The sequence below is a fragment of the Trachymyrmex septentrionalis genome, unplaced genomic scaffold (assembly GCF_001594115.1).
Source record: "Trachymyrmex septentrionalis isolate Tsep2-gDNA-1 unplaced genomic scaffold, Tsep1.0 scaffold101, whole genome shotgun sequence".
In the NCBI taxonomy this organism is placed as follows: domain Eukaryota; kingdom Metazoa; phylum Arthropoda; class Insecta; order Hymenoptera; family Formicidae; genus Trachymyrmex; species Trachymyrmex septentrionalis.
In genome coordinates, this window is record NW_017304136.1 from 558,026 (window position 1) to 577,142 (window position 19,117).

General features: G+C 32.8%; 2 protein-coding genes across 4 annotated transcripts; one reads left to right on the top strand and one right to left on the bottom strand.

Moving 5' to 3' along the window:
* Positions 1-2,270: 2,270 nt before the first annotated feature.
* On the bottom strand, positions 2,271-13,557 carry LOC108756902 (lymphocyte cytosolic protein 2-like). Of its 3 annotated transcripts, XM_018501066.1 has the most exons (9): positions 13,101-13,554; positions 10,330-10,392; positions 9,644-9,702; positions 7,551-8,170; positions 7,115-7,455; positions 6,910-7,039; positions 3,551-3,721; positions 3,100-3,238; positions 2,271-2,762 (listed from the first exon to the last, which is right to left on the bottom strand). In XM_018501066.1, the coding sequence occupies exons 1-9, from the start codon at positions 13,182-13,184 to the stop codon at positions 2,615-2,617; spliced, it is 1,755 nt and encodes a 584-aa protein (XP_018356568.1). In that variant the 5' UTR covers positions 13,185-13,554; the 3' UTR covers positions 2,271-2,614. The 3 variants fall into 3 exon arrangements, 2 of the variants coding, with proteins under 2 accessions (XP_018356568.1, XP_018356581.1); XR_001939872.1 differs by lacking the exons at positions 2,271-2,762; positions 3,100-3,238; positions 3,551-3,721 and adding exons at positions 5,652-5,834; positions 6,037-6,503 and having other exon boundaries at positions 13,101-13,557; XM_018501079.1 differs by lacking the exons at positions 2,271-2,762; positions 3,100-3,238; positions 3,551-3,721 and adding an exon at positions 5,934-6,503 and having other exon boundaries at positions 13,101-13,557.
* A 2,305-nt stretch (positions 13,558-15,862) lies between these two features.
* Positions 15,863-18,626, top strand: LOC108756372 (glutaredoxin 3). Its single transcript, XM_018500119.1, has 2 exons — positions 15,863-16,042; positions 17,842-18,626. Exons 1-2 carry the CDS (start codon positions 15,993-15,995, stop codon positions 18,476-18,478), a joined length of 687 nt encoding a protein of 228 aa, XP_018355621.1. The 5' UTR covers positions 15,863-15,992; the 3' UTR covers positions 18,479-18,626.
* Positions 18,627-19,117: the final 491 nt, after the last annotated feature.

Genomic DNA, 19,117 nt, shown 5'->3' on the forward strand with positions numbered 1-19,117 from the left:
CCAACGCAGCTAAACACGCTTCGCTCAAATCCGCGCCTACAAAAGTTTTCTAAGTGATAGTGCCGTATAAGGCATTCAATTGACGGTTCCACTTGTCAACAGTTAATGAGACGGTGCGCACAAATTCGTCGTATAATCCGTTCATCCCGCCGTCCCTCTCCCTCTTTCTCGCCTACCCTTTATACTGTAGATGTATCCATCATTGGCGGTACCACGACATCGCAAACATGTTCTCAAAATGTAACTAGGCCTCATCCACGAGTCACGACCACGACCTCCACAACGTCCACGTGATCGCGGGCCATTCGCGCGTACTTTCAAACAGGCTTCCGGAAAGATTATCGTAAAATAAGGGTATAAGCGTTGAAAGCATCCAAAATGAACGCACTCCGAGTCTCCGAAAAATTTCTTTTTCTTCCTGATAAAAGCGTCGGACAATATTGATAGAAAAACACAAAAAAACTAAACTCTTCATTTACAAACTTTTGAATTTTTCAGGCATTTTTTTTTAAATTGAAGCTTATATTTTTCAGACTTTATAAATTGGAGCTTATATATATATATATATATATATATATATATATATATATATATATATAAAATTAACTAATGCTGAAAATTTTTACTAAAATTAAATAGATATAAATAACTTACGAAGAGTAATTACAATTCAACTCTCGTGCAAATAAATACAATGTCAATAATACGCGCTCCGTTATAATTAAAGAAAGATTATTACCAGATAACATTTAGCGCTCGAATGTCACGAATTTTATCGACGTAATAGTTTCTAATTACGTCACGTCAGAAACATTCAATATACCTAAATATCTGATTTATTTATCACAAGTGTTTCTTTCCTCCGAGATCATCGAGTCCTTAAATGATTTGGTTAGATATATTGACTTATGACACCCAAGTTAACGTGAAGGACATTATGATTTCACTTCCATCAATTAGCTTAGCTCACAGTTCAGGGGTACGCACACGTAGACGATAATCGTCGTGATCACGCGAAAAGAGATAACGTATACAATTACACGAGTCTACGACGCTGGAAGTCTCTCCACAACTAAGGAATCAACTTCGCCCACCGAAGAAATTCCACTACTGATCGCGCAACGATGGTAACAACTTGGAAATCGTTTATCAATACGTCCGACGACTTGGTCAGCGTTATCGTTATCATTCACATTCTCGGTAGCAAGAGAGATACAGTCAAACGAAGCAGACGTGACGTGCGCGATTCGTATGATTCACATTTACAAAATTGGATCGCGCATAATCGCAATTGACGAGGAAAAGGATGAGAGACAAAAGAAAATGTAAACAACTATGGAAGAAAACGGTAGGATCGATATTGCGTATTTATGGATGTACAAACATTCGTCTCGTATACGCATAGAGAAGCATCTGTATAATTTTTTAAGAAAGATTTAATAAAATCTTCATACACGTCATTGGTTCCTCGAAAGCCAAAATATGTTCACGTGCACATAAACAATTATTTATCAGTCGCCGTAGATAAAAAAAGTGACTGATGCGTAGATAAAAATATAACAATACTGATAAAAAAATAACAATATAAAATCACTTCCCCGCTTAACGAAGCATTCACAAAATTCATCTTAAAAACTAATCTCTTATATGCATATCGTAGCCATAAATATTAGATTGGAACAAAAGTTTGTAACGCTACAAATTTCAAAATTCAAGCAATATAACTTTATTAAAATGAACAAAATTTAAATAGAAAAAACGGCTTTAGAAAAGATTTAAAATCGCAACTTTCGAAAGTTGCTACATTTTTGGAATTTCTATGAATTTGGTAATTTTTACATATAGAAAGCTACGAGCTGGAAAAATGAAATTTTTTGTCACTTTGTGGTCTGACACGGTCCAAAAAAAACTTGTAAAAATTTTCAACTTTCTAACGTGAAAATTTTCCCTACAAAATCGTTTTTTAATGTCTAATTTTTTGTTATTGAGTTATCGAGGGTAATAAATAAAAGAAGCATTTTTTTAATTGCTCATAATTTAAAAGAATCATCGCGAACGCGCGTACCGCAATTAAAAAAAAACAGACTCTATTAAAGCTTTGTTTCGAATAGTCGTATAATCGTCAAATTTTTTTTTAAAAGCATGACAAATGAAGTAGCGCTATGAACTTTTATTCTTAATATACTTACTTGGTAAAAGATTGAGATATATATTAAAAATATATGTGATATGTGTATCATAATAGAGATCCGTTCAATATTCGAGCTTATTATGTCATTTTATTGAAGGCACGTATAATTGTCAAGATGAATCTTAGACATAAAAATCGAACCAGAACTTGTTATTGGAATATTATGGAATAATATTAAAATAACAATAATGTTTTGTGCAACGCGATTACGAAAATAATTAATTCATGTATCTATTATAAATGCACACAAAGGCACCACTTAAATTCTTGTTGGTCAGCCTATTCTTTATATTGTTGAAATATCTAGCAAAAATGTGCTCGGCAGTGTTTATACACGTCATGTATAACTCTTATGTACAGCGAAATTATCGATGAAAATATTTTCTTCCTGCTTAAAGTAGAATTGGACGTAGTGGACTAAAATCACTTTGGTGGAGTATCAGTCAATTTAGTACTTCCGGTCTGTACACCGCCGCTGTAGAGCATGAGTTCTTCCTTCATATGAAACACTATGATCTCTTCAACCGTTGAGAAAGACAGCTCATTCACTTTCGCGGAGCCCAATGCGTATCTAAACAATTGTAGGTAATATTCTTCTAAATCAAATTTTATTTGTACATGTTAATAATAAATTAACAAAAAATAACTTTATAAGTATTGCACGCGAATTATCAATGAAAAGGATGATTTTCATATCTGTACTCTTAAGATAAAATAAGCTGATATATTAAAATTTTTCAATTATATGTAAAATGTTGGTCCTATAAGATTTTGTCCAATCATTTTATCAGGTTAATACAACATTAATATAATGTTTTTCACAACAGTTAAAATTGGATTCGAATATTATTAAATATATACGGCAAAAAACGTCTTAATGCAATAATATTAATAAACAAGGTGTATACCTGTTGTCACTTCTTTTTCTGACCGGAACATTGTAGGCTCTATCCTTATACCACAGAACCAAGGTTAGAGGATTACCAAGATTTGTCGTTGACGGTCTCAAAAGAAAATATCCGTCTTGTGGATTACTGTAAGTACCTTCTAAAAATGTACAATTACATATTCAATAGCTACCTCGTATCAAATTATAAATTCTACATTATTTTCATATCTTAAGTAAAAAGTTTTATAATAGAAAAATGATAAAGTAGATCAAATATATATTGATATAAGATATTTCTATTGTAATGTTCTTATATTTTTATTCTTAGATGTTTCTATTATAATGTATTCTAAAATTATAATTCATGACCTCAATTTTGATAATTAAAAAAATATATGCTTGAGTTTCTCTTTGCAAAACTTAAGCATTAGAAATATAATTTTAATTAAAAAAAACTAATTAATACATACGTTCTTTGATCAGAATAATTGCTTGTTCCCTCGAAATATTATGAAACCAGGGCTTGTCTATATAAGATCTTTCAGGCGGCGGTGGTAGTGGCCGTGTGGCTCTCTCGGTTGACATCGAAGTGTTACTGCCAGCATGAGGTAATGTGGCTGATTTCTTATCCGGTGATCGCTCTACAAATATATAAAAATATATCAAGATAAAGACCAACATAGGGAATGTCGTAAATTGATACAATAATTGGTACGTATTGATACATAATACATGTATCAATGTGTAACTTTTTACATTCGTACCATAAATATAAAGTTCCAAAGAATAGAAACAAAATGTGCATATAATAATTAAAAATTTGTGTTATCAAAAGAATAATTTAACTATATAATTTAATAAGAATTTTGATAAAAATGAGAACGATTGTACCATAAATAAAATATACATCGTTGTATAAACATATAAAAATCTTCTTAATTAACACTAAAATCGTTGATGATGTCCCGCTAAAACTACAGAAGATACTAATTTAACAATTTAATAACAAAATAACAAAACTATTCCTGTTTTCAGCTAGTGAAAAGTTATTATGATATTATTTATATTGTTAGAAATATTTGCATTATAGTCATATATTTTCAATATTCTGTATTGTATATTTAATAGAAAAAAGAAAAAATTAAAATAATTAGGTACTTATCATTTGGTGATATATAAATCGACACAAGTTTCATCTTTGTTACTGCATATTAAGAAAGACAGAATGAGGTTTGTATCGACTTGTATCAATAAATGGGAAGCACTTATTAGTGGAACTAAAGTAACACATCATCGACAGTTTTAGTGTTAAAATACAGGAAAATCATATTACTAACTTGCTAAGTTAAGTCTAGCTTGCGTAAGAGTTTCCTGTGTCAAACACTCTGAAAAATTTGTTTGCCGCCGTACCGTCGTATGGAGCGATATATTTCGTTTTGTATCGCTAATTATAGTTGCCATTGTGTCGCAAATTTGTCACGTATATCCCGATACGAATACGTTTAAAAGTATCAGCAGTATATTGTCGTGAATTTTTCTATCATCTAAAACGCATTCTTCGAAAACTGATTTGAAAAATGCGCACACGATACGGTTGTCGTAAAAATCCCGACGAAACTGATATTTGATTCCAGAGCGAGCCTTTTAAAGCATTGCGAAAAAGGAAAAGTGGTCAATCCGTTGGTCTCTCAGCATGGGACATTCAAAGCATGTCCAAGAATAACTTCCGTAAATCAGAACGAGAGAGTCAACGATCCTATGCAATGATTACGGGAAACAAAGAAGATCTGATAAAGGTGGTTTTTCTTTGTAAAAAGAAAATTAAATTGTCAATAGTTATTTCCTAAGGCAGTGAACTAAAATGTAAGACGTATAGAAATAACATGAGCAATGATTATCAATGACATGAATTCCGGTTGTTGGAGTAAATCACACGAAAGGAAAATCACGTACTTATATTCTTAATGTCGAGAAGGTTTCAAATTTAATAGAATAAATATAGTATACTCGAATGAATAATGTATAAAATTTATCTATATGTTATTTCAGAAGCATTGTCACCAATTTTTTAAATAATTTACCTGCTGATATCACGGTGATATTTGGATAATTTTATCTTCATAAATTATTATATATTGCAAATATTAATTACGAGTTACATTGTAAAGATATAATTATATTAAATTATATATTATATGATATAATTATTGAAAATTTATGCATATGGAAAGCAAGATTAATTTCCAAAATTTCATTTATTTCCGCCAGGTTCGACGATCTTCGGTAAATAAAGAGCAAACAGATATTAATGGAACATTCTCACGTAATACTGCGAGCGCATGATATTGTACCGGAGCAAACGTAGATAAGTCATCGAACAATGCGTTGTTTAATCATTTTGTGTACCTGGCGGCTCAGGTGGTTGTGCATAACAACACGTAGACAGGCCTCTCTTGATCCGCACTATCATATCGGCGACCTCATCGGCCAGGCGCGTGCCCAGGCCTCCTAGGAGCTGTTTGCTCAGACGCAGATAAAAACAGGAACACATTCCATCACCCAGTATTTCGCTCTCTCGATCTCTTATCAAATCTTTCCACGCGCACGTCGTACGAATCACAATTAGAAACAGCTAGTATTTCTGTTCTCTGTTCGTGCAACTTGTTGCTTCGTTTCTTTTCAGAGAATTCATTGTATACACAGATTAGATTTTTATTGCTGCACCTGAGCCATGTGCTAGAATTTTGTTTCCCACTGTTGCCAAATATCACCAAATATCAAATATACGTATCTATTTCATTTTAAGTGCACAAAGTGTACACTAGTTCAAGTATAAAAAACAAACCTATATATAGTTTTCGATTATATCAATCGAAAATAGAGCTTATTTTTTATTCCTGCACTAAACTGTACCAAAACTTTCTTTCTCGCTTCAAAACAAATAACAAATATATACCTATTTGTATATATAATTCAGCTATAGAAAACAGACCTAGAATGTAGACTCTCATTACGTTACTCCACGACTCGACGTTTTGTACTGTTGTCTCACATTCGAATTGAAAATCCACGATGATTTATCTTTCCGATCTCGCTCGACGTTTGAAATCTTTTATTCATATTGAAGGTCGAAGGTCTCGCTTTGACTTCTTTCATACGAAAAATAGCAAATAATTGCGGCAACGTCGTTGACATACTGCGACCACAAAACACTATTCTGCGTCGTTTTACTATCACAAAGAGAGAACGTTATGTTTCGTGAATCCAACTTTGATGACTGTGGCCGATATGCGACTGTCCGCAGTGTTGCGATGGCAATGCGTGCATCAGGTTGCATGGGAACCAACAATAAGCAGCATTTGTCGAACATATGCTCAGAAGTTCTTACAAATGATCCTGCACTCGTCTCTCGTCTCGAGTACCCTGCATTTTTTCCGCATTCACCAGAACGTATGTTTCGTGACATTGTTAATATGTCTAATGTCCTACTAACGAATTCGCACAAATGGTTTGTATCTAATCATGCTTCAGATAAATTAAACATAGTATTGAGCAGTAACAAATAAAATTTTCCTATCTTTAAAGTTTTCTCAAGTGTTCTTGAGTGTTTTAGATTATATTTTTGAAAGAAAAAAAAATATTATTTATAATTTTCTATTAAGCATTATCATCGCTAAGATCAAAATGTAATATAAGAAATAATCTACCAACAGAATTTAGTACTCATAAGATTGTATCATGTGTGTTATAACATTTTATATAAAACTGTAATATTTTTTAATTGCTTGTTTAGTTATATTCTGTTTATAATTCTGAAAAATATACGTACCTTTCTCTGATCTGGTTCTATTGGGAAGAGTCGAAGCCAGTGGAGGCGGTGATGGTTTAGCGGGTAAAGGAGGTGGTTCTTGTGTATCACTTATCCTTTGAATGGGGTTTAAGTAATCATTATCCTCCGGCTAATGCAACATGATAGTAACATAAATAATTCATAATCATAATTCTGAAGAAGCCATTGAACCGTTTTGACTTACCGTTTCCGTGATAGATTCATAAATCTCGTAATCCTCTTCTTCCTCGTGACTCGCAGCGCTAGGAGGCTTGTAAACACTTTCGACTGATCCCTGGCGACCGCTGTGCAACGACTGCTTACTATCGACTCGCGAAATCTCATTCTTTTCAATGATGTTTTCGTCGAATAGCTCATACTCGTCTTCGCTCTCTTCCGTTTGTGCCGGTAAATTTGCCACAAGGTCAAAATTTCTTAAGATGACCGGTAGTTTCGATAACTCCTTATCGACTCCTTTCTTGATTTCCTCGGATGTGTAATCCTTGTTTCTCTTGGGTTCCGGTGGCGGCGGCACACCCATTCTTCCTGGAAATCCAAGTGCAATTTAATATTTAGTAATATTACATTAAAGAATCAAAATTCCCATATCGAAAAAATCAAGACATTTTAAAAAGACTAACTTTGTGTTTTGCTTTGTTCATTAGGAACACGTTCGTGCATGTTTGGTCCATTGTGCAGGAAAGATTTCTGCGGAGATTTCTTATCGGAAGCTGTCATCGGAATTCTTTTCAATGGCAGAGTCTCCGGTTTCGGCCTGATCTCAGGTTTCTTTGTTGAACCGTTCCTCCGCTTCAACTCTTCTAATTCCAACTTTAATTTCCCGGCTAGAGTTTTCTCCAACTCACTGTGCAGCCTTGAAACATTTCTCATCGGCGGTGGTTTCGTTTCCTGACAATTCGCATACATATTCTCCTCTTCGTCCGGAGAAGATTTGCAATTGGCGTAAGTTTCTTCCTGTTCCGGTTTTATTATTTTCTTCGACTGTAATAACGTTGGTATTCTACTAACCGGTATCCTATTATTCTGTAAAGACACTTGCTTGTTCTTGATCAGACTTGGTTTTATGATTTCTTGCACATTTGCGGTAGAATTATTTTCCTCGGCTGCTTCATCCTCGAAGTCAGTTCCCCAGGAACCGCTATCGCTCAAATGATCATCGTTTTGTTGTACTTCTATAATCTTATCCAGCAGATATAATTCTGGAGACTTGTTCAATTCTTGCACAAATGTCCATAATTTTCTGCGGCAGAAGTAATCAATATTGAAATAATAATGGATGACAATAATAATACAAGCGAGAGCAAAATAATAATGCAAGCTGGATGCTTATTGATGCTAAGATTTATATAATGATTGTAATAAACAATGAGACGATTCGATTATCAGATCATTTTCATTATTAGACAAAGACAAGTCATTTTGAATAGTACATAATACAAACGTTGAACGGCAGTTTTTAAATATTATACAAATTGGCATTACTAAATCGGTTCGTAATCTTAACGCTTTAAAAGACTTACGATTTGGTAATAACATAACTTTTCAAACTGCCATTCGATATTCGTATTATAAGCCATTCAAAATGACTTGTCTTTGAAAATAATCTAATAGAAATCGAAATATTCGAAACGTCTGTTTCATTATTTATTACAATCTGCATCATATACATTTTCCTAATAAATATTCAGTTTTTTTTGTACGTAGCCATTCTTATTTTAATTTAAATTAAGAATTATTTCGAGAGGCTCGCAATCCAGTGAAACAATATAAAAAAAAGTAATAACAATGTCAATAACGATATTAATGCACTGAATGACTTAAAAAGATTTGTACTTTATTTAAGTATATATACTATTTGCGAGCATGAGTACTGTCAGGACCAATGTTTAACTAATTATTATCACGTTTTAATTTTGCTAACAAATTCACATACAAACATCTATTATCGGCTCGTTATTGGCATTATTACTTTTTTTCATTATTTCAATTTTATTTTTAATCTATGTAATTTAATTTATTATTGTCATTTTTTAACCAATATTAAAAGAATATTTATCGAATACCTTATAATAAAATGATAATTTTCGTGTAAGAGGAATAGAGAATTGTGTTAAGCAATAAAAAAATAGTGTAAAACGTTAAATCATAAAACGTTAAATCATAAAATCGACACGAATGTGGAGTGGAATGATCGAATACGACCCACGCGGTAGACTTATGCATTTATGCACGACTTGCAGTCATCAAATAATTATCCAGTCGCGCGAAACACATCCAGGCAAATAGCTTGCGACGGCGTCTTTATATAAAGAATGAGCCACGTAGCACATTCTTGCTGCGTCGTATAAGTCAGCAATTTCTTGCTACTAGAAAATTATTTCGGGAAATAAAGATAGATCCTAAATTTTAAAAAATATAAAAAGATCTAAAAACGAGACGACTTTAAAATCATGTATTACACGACATTTTCTATTTAAGAAATATCTAGTCGGATTATGCCTTATGTTTTTGCTCCTTAAGTACTTAAACACTTGTAAACGGTATGTGAATACGATGAGTTGTTCGCATACTAAATAATCCGATACCGTTAAGAGAGAACGTTATAAGAGAGCGTTATGAAAGAAAATCACGAGACGCGATTCCGCGAAGAGAAGAGCGGAGAAAATAGTACGATGCGGGCAGAAATAAAACTGGATTTGGTTCATTCTCTCACCCTATCAGTGGACGCGTGAGATCACTCTTCCAGAGAGCCAGCTTCCCATCCGTCAAGTGCTGGAATAATTACAATTAATTAAGGTCCCGTTAAGAGAGCACGCGTCGCCGCTGGCTGTCTCGAAATATATTGCTGTTGTAACCGGAAAAAAAAGCAGTCCGTGCGTTATCAGTGGAAGTGGGTAGATAATTAACGCTCGCCTAACACGCGTCTTTAACTACAAGTGTCTAATTACAAGTTAAATCTGCAATTTTGGAAATTAATTAAGTCACCAAGAAGACATTTTCAGACAGATAATCCATCTATTTTTCGCGATAAAAATTATCATTATACATATTCACGTAAATAAAATTTTAAAGTAAATATTTTTTAAATACATATAAAAAGATAAATATGCGGTAGATGCACGTAGCTACAATCTGAAAATGTCTTCTTACAAATTAAGATATAAATTCTAGAAAATCATAATAAGAATTATTTTTTCAAATTGATTAAATTACAGATAACGCGAAAACTGAGATTCCAGTATCTAAACGCTCCATTTTTTAAGACACTCCGTAGATCATATTCGAGCGAGAGTTATCGACAAGAACACCGGTAAAGCATAGGATAGATTAACCGAAAATGAAAATCAGGAAATTGCTTGAACGATCATTCTTTTCATAGCAATACACTAATTGACTCACCAGCAACTCATCGCCGTCGATTTGCCGTTTCGCCACAGCCTTGCAACATTCTTCCAGTCCATTCTGTAAAATAAGGAAATACTCTCAGTCAAGCAGGATATTATGGTACTGGTAAAGAGTACGCACATATACGAGTATGTATATAAAAATTGATATCTGTCATATATCAAGAAATATTCTCTAATTAATAATAAAAAAAGAGGAAATCCGGTCCGATAATGATGATGTGTCGAGAAAAAGTATCTTCATAAACATAACTGCGCACGGATATTTATTATCTAATTCTAACATTCTATCTCGCTGATGGACTACTAGAATAGATAGGATAAAATATTTCCTACTCTTCCCATTGTTTCCTTTCTGTGTGACTTCATGTCTTTTTAATGTAAATTACGGGAAAAAATCCAAATTAGTATCTCTACTGAAATCGGATGAAAATCGAAATAAGATATTAAAATCAAATGTTAATTAGATACTCGTTTAATTATTTATTCCAAATTTTAGAGCTCAAGTTGTTTAGCAGGAATCCATGTTTGAAGGTGGGAGTGCTACGTTCATACCCAATCTACAACAAAATAAAAAAAATAAATACAAAATTAAGTGCTTTTAGAAGTAATAAACAAAATTGAACTAACAAACGAACAAAACATAATAATCATAAAATAGATTGATACTGCAATTGATGCTTTGTCTCGATTTTAGGAGATACTTTGCTCTTGTTCATTCCAAGTTTGAGATGCCTTTTCAACAATGGGTATACTGTGTATATCTTGGGAGTATCAAAATCAGAAAGTCATTACACTGAAACAATCCTCTGTGTCGATTTATAAAGATACTTTACTTTTGTTTGTGTATTATATTCGACTTCTTTGGCTTGTATCGTCTAAGATATAACAAATAGCTTAATTCCGTTTATTGCTTCTCTAAAAGCACTTAACTAAAAATACTTAACTAAGTATAATTTGGGGGAATTACTAATATTTAAAACTGATTTGGTTGAAAATTCGAAATTAATCGGCGCGGTTATATTTCTGAGATATAAATTCATTTAAAGAATACATATATATCGCTCATTAATTTTAACACACTTCCAGATTTTCGTATTTTACGGAAAGTTAAATATCTCAATAAAAAAAAGAATTTATAATTGATTTATATTTCAGTCGTATAACTATGAGGAAGAAATCGGAGCCGAATAACATTTCTTCCGTGAAGAGAAATAAAGTTGCGGTAAGGAAACAACGATCGTAGGCTTAAACTGGCAAACGCGTTTATCGAGGAATGCGTGAAAGTTAAGCGCAATTCCGATCGCGCGCGAAGAAATGCAAATGAAATGCGTCCCTTTCGCTGGCCGCGTTCTTCAGAAATGTCTTTAACGCTTGATGATTAATGCTTCAGGCAAAATGCTCTCATTATATGTGAATCAAAAGTTCGTCTTTCTAAAGAAACAAAGCTGTTTCTCTGTGATATTCTATAATAATATGCATTCATATATTAAACTAATAAGTACAAAGATCCTATTTTTGCATTCAGAAACATCACTCGTTTTTATCGTTATTATTTTATCGTTTATTGAATATTAAACAAGAAAAAATAATACACGAAAAAATGAGTCCACTCGAATGATGGTGCAAATATACCTTTTTTAAAGAATGTCTGGACAACATATCTAAAAGATATCTCTGAGACACTTTTGAAACTTCTATTAGATAAAACGCATAAAATTCGGATAAGATAAACGTTATAGTTGCATCACAAAGAATTTGTATCTATTGTTATATACATATTTTATAATAAAACCTATTAAACAAAAATCTATTCTTATAATAAAATTATAGAATCCTCTCTCTTCTTCGCATCTCGCTAACTCTATAATTATCCATAATATTCAAATATCTGTTAGATTTCTGCATCAGAATTTGATTTGCTAGATCCTTGTGTGTGTGTGATCCCTTTATAGTATCTTCAACATATAAAATAATACTCAGATAGCCAATGTCTGTAATGTCTTTTAACAGACTGTCAGTAGATTCGAGTAGAAAATGACAGTATTCTGTCATCAACTGCGTCCGCATTAAGCTTATATTCTGTTAACATCGCCTGTCGACATAATATAAAGGCAAATTGTTGGCAGAAACTGAGCAAATCCTGCCGATATTATCTGACGCTTGCAGATTCTGTTGTTTTTTCCTAGCAATCTGTCAACAGTATTATGTACATCTAATTCTGTTGTCATTTTGTTGGCAAGTATGTAGCAGGCATTAAGAAATCTGTTTTCTACAGACTTGGCTGTCTGAGTTTTTGGTTTCTGGAAAAAGATAAAAAAATTTTGAGTATGAGAAGCGCGAGTATGAAAGTCGCGAATAAGAGAGAAAACCGGCAAAGGTCGGTAACCTCATCTCAATCGTCGGAAAACTGCTCGGGAATTCTAACGAACCTGCCTGCGCCTCTTCCGCGGCAATCCTCTCGTCTCTATAGAAGTCATACTATAAATACTCGCGTATTTACCGCTTTTGATGCGCACGTGCGCCTTGCATCTTTCTCTCTCTCTCTCTCTCTCTCTCTCTCTCTCTCTCTTCCCTGTGGCGCGGTGCTAGGTGCCCCCGACGTTCCTCCGCGCGGTCACGCCTTTGAATGTGACCACTATGACAGTCGGTGTCCGCCGAAAAGTTGCATCTATTCAACGCTCCGCGACTTGATTCGAACGGCGCGAAGTGAGGCGCGACCACGGCGCGGCGGAAGCTAAGCCAACCGCGACGAACTTCACTCACCTTGCGCAACAGGCACAACACTCCCTCTGTGTCCCAGGCGGAGATGTTGTCGAGGGCATCGGCCCGCGATAACTTCTTGGACATCGCGGGCCACCGCACACGCGAAGAAGAAAAAAACCAACCACCGCACGTGCACGTTCGCCGTCCGACGACGTCTGCATCAGCTTTTTGTGATCGCGCCGACCGCGCGACCGTCTGACAGGTCACCCCTTCTCTCTTCGTTTTCACTCCTCACTCCTGCTCTACTCGTGACCATCACCCTCGTCAATGTCCATTCGCGCGATTGGTTAGTTTCTCGTGGCGCACCTGCGTTGTCAGGCCTGTCTCGCGTAAAGTGAGGGCCCTCCCCTCCTGACATATTGCATGAATTATGATCTGTGCCTAATTTCACGCTCGTGATTGTCCGAGTGTTATCTTTGACATATGATTCCCGGCCCGTGATATATAATCTTAATTTCTGATGACTTTCCTGATCAATTCGATTTCCTTTTGAAGAAAATACCAAAGAAAAATAATACGAAAAAATGATATTTGATAGAATGATGAAAAAACCTATATTTCTCCTTCGTTAAGGCTTATATCCTCTTCACTGGAAATAAGAATGAGTCATATCAGTTCTTATTGGTAATCCGCCCTCGACAATGATTGTGAAACGAAATTCGTCAAGGTTCGATGCTCTTAGTAAAAGTTCTAACAATATACTATATAGTAAAACAAATAAGAAATACTTCCCTGGAAACAAACGTATATTTATTTCACTTCAATTTATTGCACCGTATGCATCAGTTCAGAGAGTGCAACAATAAAAAAACAAACCTAGACTTACATCACAGTGCGGAAACTAGAGCATTTTGTAAACTTTTATTTATTTATTTAACTTATAAACAAAAATATAAAGCAAAGTTTAATTATATATTAATTTAATTTTAACAATATTCTAATCGCAACAAATGATTAAGACTTATAATTTTGCTATGAAAGTACGTTGGAAAGTAGCAAACGAGAATGGATTGAAATGAATTGAAATGGATTCAGATTTTCAGAAATATTGATTCACGAATGTTAAAATAAATACCTTTCAATCCTAAATGCATTTTTATTTTTATAGGAATTGCATGGTGCATATCTCTGCCTTTCAATCTAAAAATAATATTAGCTTTTTCTGTGCATTGTGAATACTGTTCAATTCAAAATTTTGAATAGGAGATGCAGTTTTTCAATCCAATTGCATCCAATTGAATCTAATTCAACCCAATTGAATTCAATTCAATCTAAAAAAAACTATTTAAAGTACGCGCGCATTCGGATAGAAAAAAATTTCAATCCATTCTCGTTTGCTAGGTAAGAATTAACTAATCATAATCGAATATTTTCTTCATATTTGATTGAGATTAATTAGTTCTTACAACCGTTTATAACATACACTTACGCAATTGTAAAATGGGCTTTAATAACCTGTAAGAAAGTATGTAAATTTCCGATTGCTAACGTTATTTTAATTGTAAGTGATCAGGCTTAAAACTCTATCCCTTTATCTCTTTATCGGCTTTAAAAAAAGAAAGAAAGCTTCGCTTCCCAGATAGCACAAAAATTCAGTTGTATGTTATCAATTTCAAGTTCATTTTCAGATGCAAAAAGAATTCTTTTTCTGAACAATTCTGAAAAGAATTCTTTTTGCATCTGAAAATGAATTCTAAATGACATAACAACTGAATTCTTTTTGAAGTCTTTTTGAACTCTCTGTGCTATCTGGATTAAAGTCAAATTAACGTTGATGCAATCGGTCTTAAATACTTAAGAACCGGTGCAATTTCAACAACTTTACTATTCCCTGGCGAAAAAAAAATTTTTACAAAAAAGTACAGGAAAACTACATAGATTGAGATAACATTCTAGAAATTCTCTTTTTTTGTAAATATTCATAGTGGGACGTAGAGTGAGGTTTGTTTGTCCTAGAAATTCTTGGTTTATCGTAGATATTTATAGTGGGACTCTATATAGAGTGGCGTTGTTTGAGGACGGAAGATTTCTAGGTTTTTCAAAGAAACAACGCCGCTCTACGTTCTAGTACGAATAAATATGAAAAATTAATAATTTCTAAGATCTTGTCTTAATCTATATAGTTTTCCGCCAGGGTTATAAATAAACATTTATTAAATTACGATAAATATTTTTCTCGACGTTCGATAAATGGACTAAAAACTCAAACCACAAAATGATATTGCAAAATGATCAAGTCGAAACCCTTTGAATCAATTAATATATTTTCATTAATACTTTCTTCGCTACCATCACTTATATACCTATTTCTATCAAAATAATTTAACTTCAATCTTAGTTTAACTTATATACTTTTTATTTTTTTCTCGGTCTAAGAATTAGAAAAGGATAAAAAGTAAATTAAGTAGAGATTAAAATTAATCTGGTGGTCTTAAACATTAACAATGCCAGTTTAAGACATACAGAAATAATAAACATATTTCATCGATAATTTTCGAATTACTGTATTGTTAATGTACGTTTGAATGATGATGATGAAAAAGGTATCAATAAAAATATATTAATCGATTCTAGGAACTTCGGCTTCATCATTCTGCAGTATATTCTTCATATTATAGTTTGACTTAAATTAAACGGAATTTTATTTTTTAACTCATATCGATTAATTTTATTGTTTTCATCCATTTGTCCCGTGTTCATTTGCTCATTTCGCGGCGATCTTCCAATTCCGGAAGCTCCGTCGAGCGACGCGATTGCGCTGAGAGATGATCTACTTGCGGCCATGAGAGCGGTGCCGATAGTCGCGTAGACGCATTGGTTATCAAGAATTCGGTACGAGTCATTTTTCGGTGGAGTGGAACGTGATTCGGCTAATTGAAAGCGAATGACGCGATGGCGATCACCGAGCTGGCCACGGAGCAAGCATTCGACGACTTCGTCAAGTGAGTAATCGGAGCACCGGGTTGAAACAAGCTTTATAACCTCTTCTCACATCTAAACCAAATACCTACTTTTCCCACGAGAACGATCTTTTTTTTCTTAGGCGCCAATTCCACCAAATAAGATTAACTTTAATTTCGATTTAATTTACGATTTATCTTTTCTAATTCTTACAATTAGAAAAAGAATAAATTGAATCTAGATTAATCTTACATTGGTGAAACTGGATCTTACATTCTATTGTTGCGAACTCGGTGGAAAATTTTTAGAAATTTTTCTTTAACTAAATTTAATTTTCCTTTAGAATTTTAGGAATAAGATAAAATTCTAATTATCTAATTTTTTATAAATTTTATTTCTAAAATTATGATAATTATGAAGCAGATGGATTTACAAAAATCAATTAAATTAGTTTTATTCTATCCTTACTATACTTGTTCGTCATTTGTGTTCTGGATTAATTTTCATCATTTTTACAAGTATATAAAAATTATTAAACGATTTTTATGTATACTTTAAAGGTATTTGTAAAACTGTATATTTATAACAAATTGTATATAAATTATTATAATTAAATATAATTAACAAAATGAGAAAAATGCACTTTTTCATACAAAAATGTAAAACTCTGAAACAAAAATATTTAAAGAAAAAATGTGTTTCGATATCTTAAAGTTGACAGTCCAAACTATACAAAAGAAAAAATAGTTCAAGTATCGGTTGTCCAAAAAATTTAGTTATTTAGTAACCTGAAAATAATAAATTTTTAATATGCATGCAAATGGCTATAAATTGAAGATATATTGTATTTACATTTTAAACAATGCATTTTATTATTACTATTATATTAAAAAACTTATAATTTATTAATAAAAATGTTTTTTTTATAATATTACAGGCAATACAATATAGAATATTATGGACAATATTTAACATAAGGATATCAAAAACATCGTGTTTATTAAGGGCTAATATGTTGTTCTAGAGTTAAATTCTTTTTTTAATAATTCGCGAAATATTCCTGCAATTCCACAAACAAGAATTAGTTGAAAATAAAGAAAAAAATAAAAAGTTACAAAAATGTACACTTCATACACACGATGGATTATTTGTAACGTAGAGATGAACTTCGAAGTTATTTTAGTTAAAGGATACACATAAATTGAGGCCGGCAATACACAAAATTTGTTCTCTAGATGCCAAACTTTTTTTAGGAATAGAAAAGAGACCGGTATTTGATTAGGTGCTCTTAGTATTTCAAAGAAAAGAAATGTGCAGGAAACAAATGACCCAAAGTGTCCGCGGGACAGCGACGCTTTTTTTTATTAGATTCTTTCTTTTTACGCAAAAATAATAGTTGAATAATCCTCACTTCATTGATTTTTGTGTGTAAGTCTTCTTCATAATAATCCATATTTTTAAACTAAATAGTTGTCAACTTTAATAATTAATATGTCGATTCGCGAGGCAAAGCAACGTTTTTTTCTGCCAAATTCTTCCATTTTATACAAAAACGCATCGAATAAGGTTAATTTCAATAATTTTTGTGAGTAAATTCGTTTCTTTCAAAATTATTTTAATCCAATGTCTACATTTTTATAAAATAAATGTTTCATATTTCTCAAGTGTCAAGTCTTTTAGAACAAAAATGTGACGTAATTGTAAACACTTCTTTATTCTCTATCGAGAATTAATGCATTTTTCTCTTCTTGTAATGGATAATCCATACGAGTATGATAAACGTTCTTTTACAATTTTCTTCTGTATGTTTTTTTTTATAAATATGTGTTTGTTATACAAGGTCCAAGGAACTTTCTGTCCTACACTTTTACGCGCCCTGGGCAGAGCAATGTTCCCAAGTGAACGACGTACTCGAGGAGATGAGCAAGCTGGAGCAGTACAAGGAAGTAAAGTTTGCTAAGATTGAAGCAGAAAACGTACCCGAAGTGTCTCTAAAGTCTGGAATAGCTGCTGTACCCACGGTTCTTCTGTTGCGGAACAGCAATGTGATAAGCAGAGTGGATGGTGTCAACATATCTGTATTGACTGAAAAGATCAAGCATTATCTGAACAACAAGGATGCTCTACTGCTCAACACGACGAAAGCGAAGGAATCTCTTGACGATAGATTGAAGAAACTGGTGAATCAAGCATCATGTATGCTGTTCATGAAGGGAAACCCTGCAAATCCACGATGTGGTTTCTCCAGAACAATTGTTTCCATTCTGGATAGTTACAAAACAGATTACAAATCGTTTGACATATTACAGGACAATGATGTTAGAGAAGGACTTAAAAAGTTTAGCAATTGGCCAACGTATCCACAATTGTATTTGAACGGAGATCTAATTGGCGGATTGGACATAGTAAAAGAGATGAATGAATCAGGTGAACTAGAAAGTATGTTACCAAAGAAAGAGAGTCTCGATGCTAAGTAGGCCTCTATAATTAAATGGAATTTCATTTTGCATTAAGTTTCGTGTATAAATAATGACGTACAAACAATATTATTTTTCTAAGCAGCTCCTACTTCAATTATCATCTTTTTAATGTTATTTCGTATTACATTTTTAAAATTATAAATCCTGTCCAATAAATTAAATTTTACAATGAGTTTTGGCTAAAAATTTTTTCGAATAATTGTACTTCACATCCTACTATTTTCAAGCGAACTTTATATTCACTTATAATTTCAATTATTTTTTACTTATATACATTTTATAAAAAAGAGTTATAAAAGTATATTCCAGAATTATAAATAAACGTAATTTTGAATTGTATAATAAAAATTACCCATAATCAAATTTTCCTTGCTGGTATTGTTAAATATTGATTAATTTTGTATTGTGTAATTTGTTATTAATAATTCTTTAATCTTATGTTTAATCTGTCAGACTGTCATGTGTGTATAAATCTAAAATGTCAGATAAAAATCAGATATATATATAGGGTGGGCCATCTATTGGTACGTTTTTGAATTTTAGCTTCACAACAAAAAAAAAATTAATAAAAAATATCAATGTATGCTCATTTGATCGCATTTTTAAAAACGTACCAATAGATGGCCCACCCTGTAT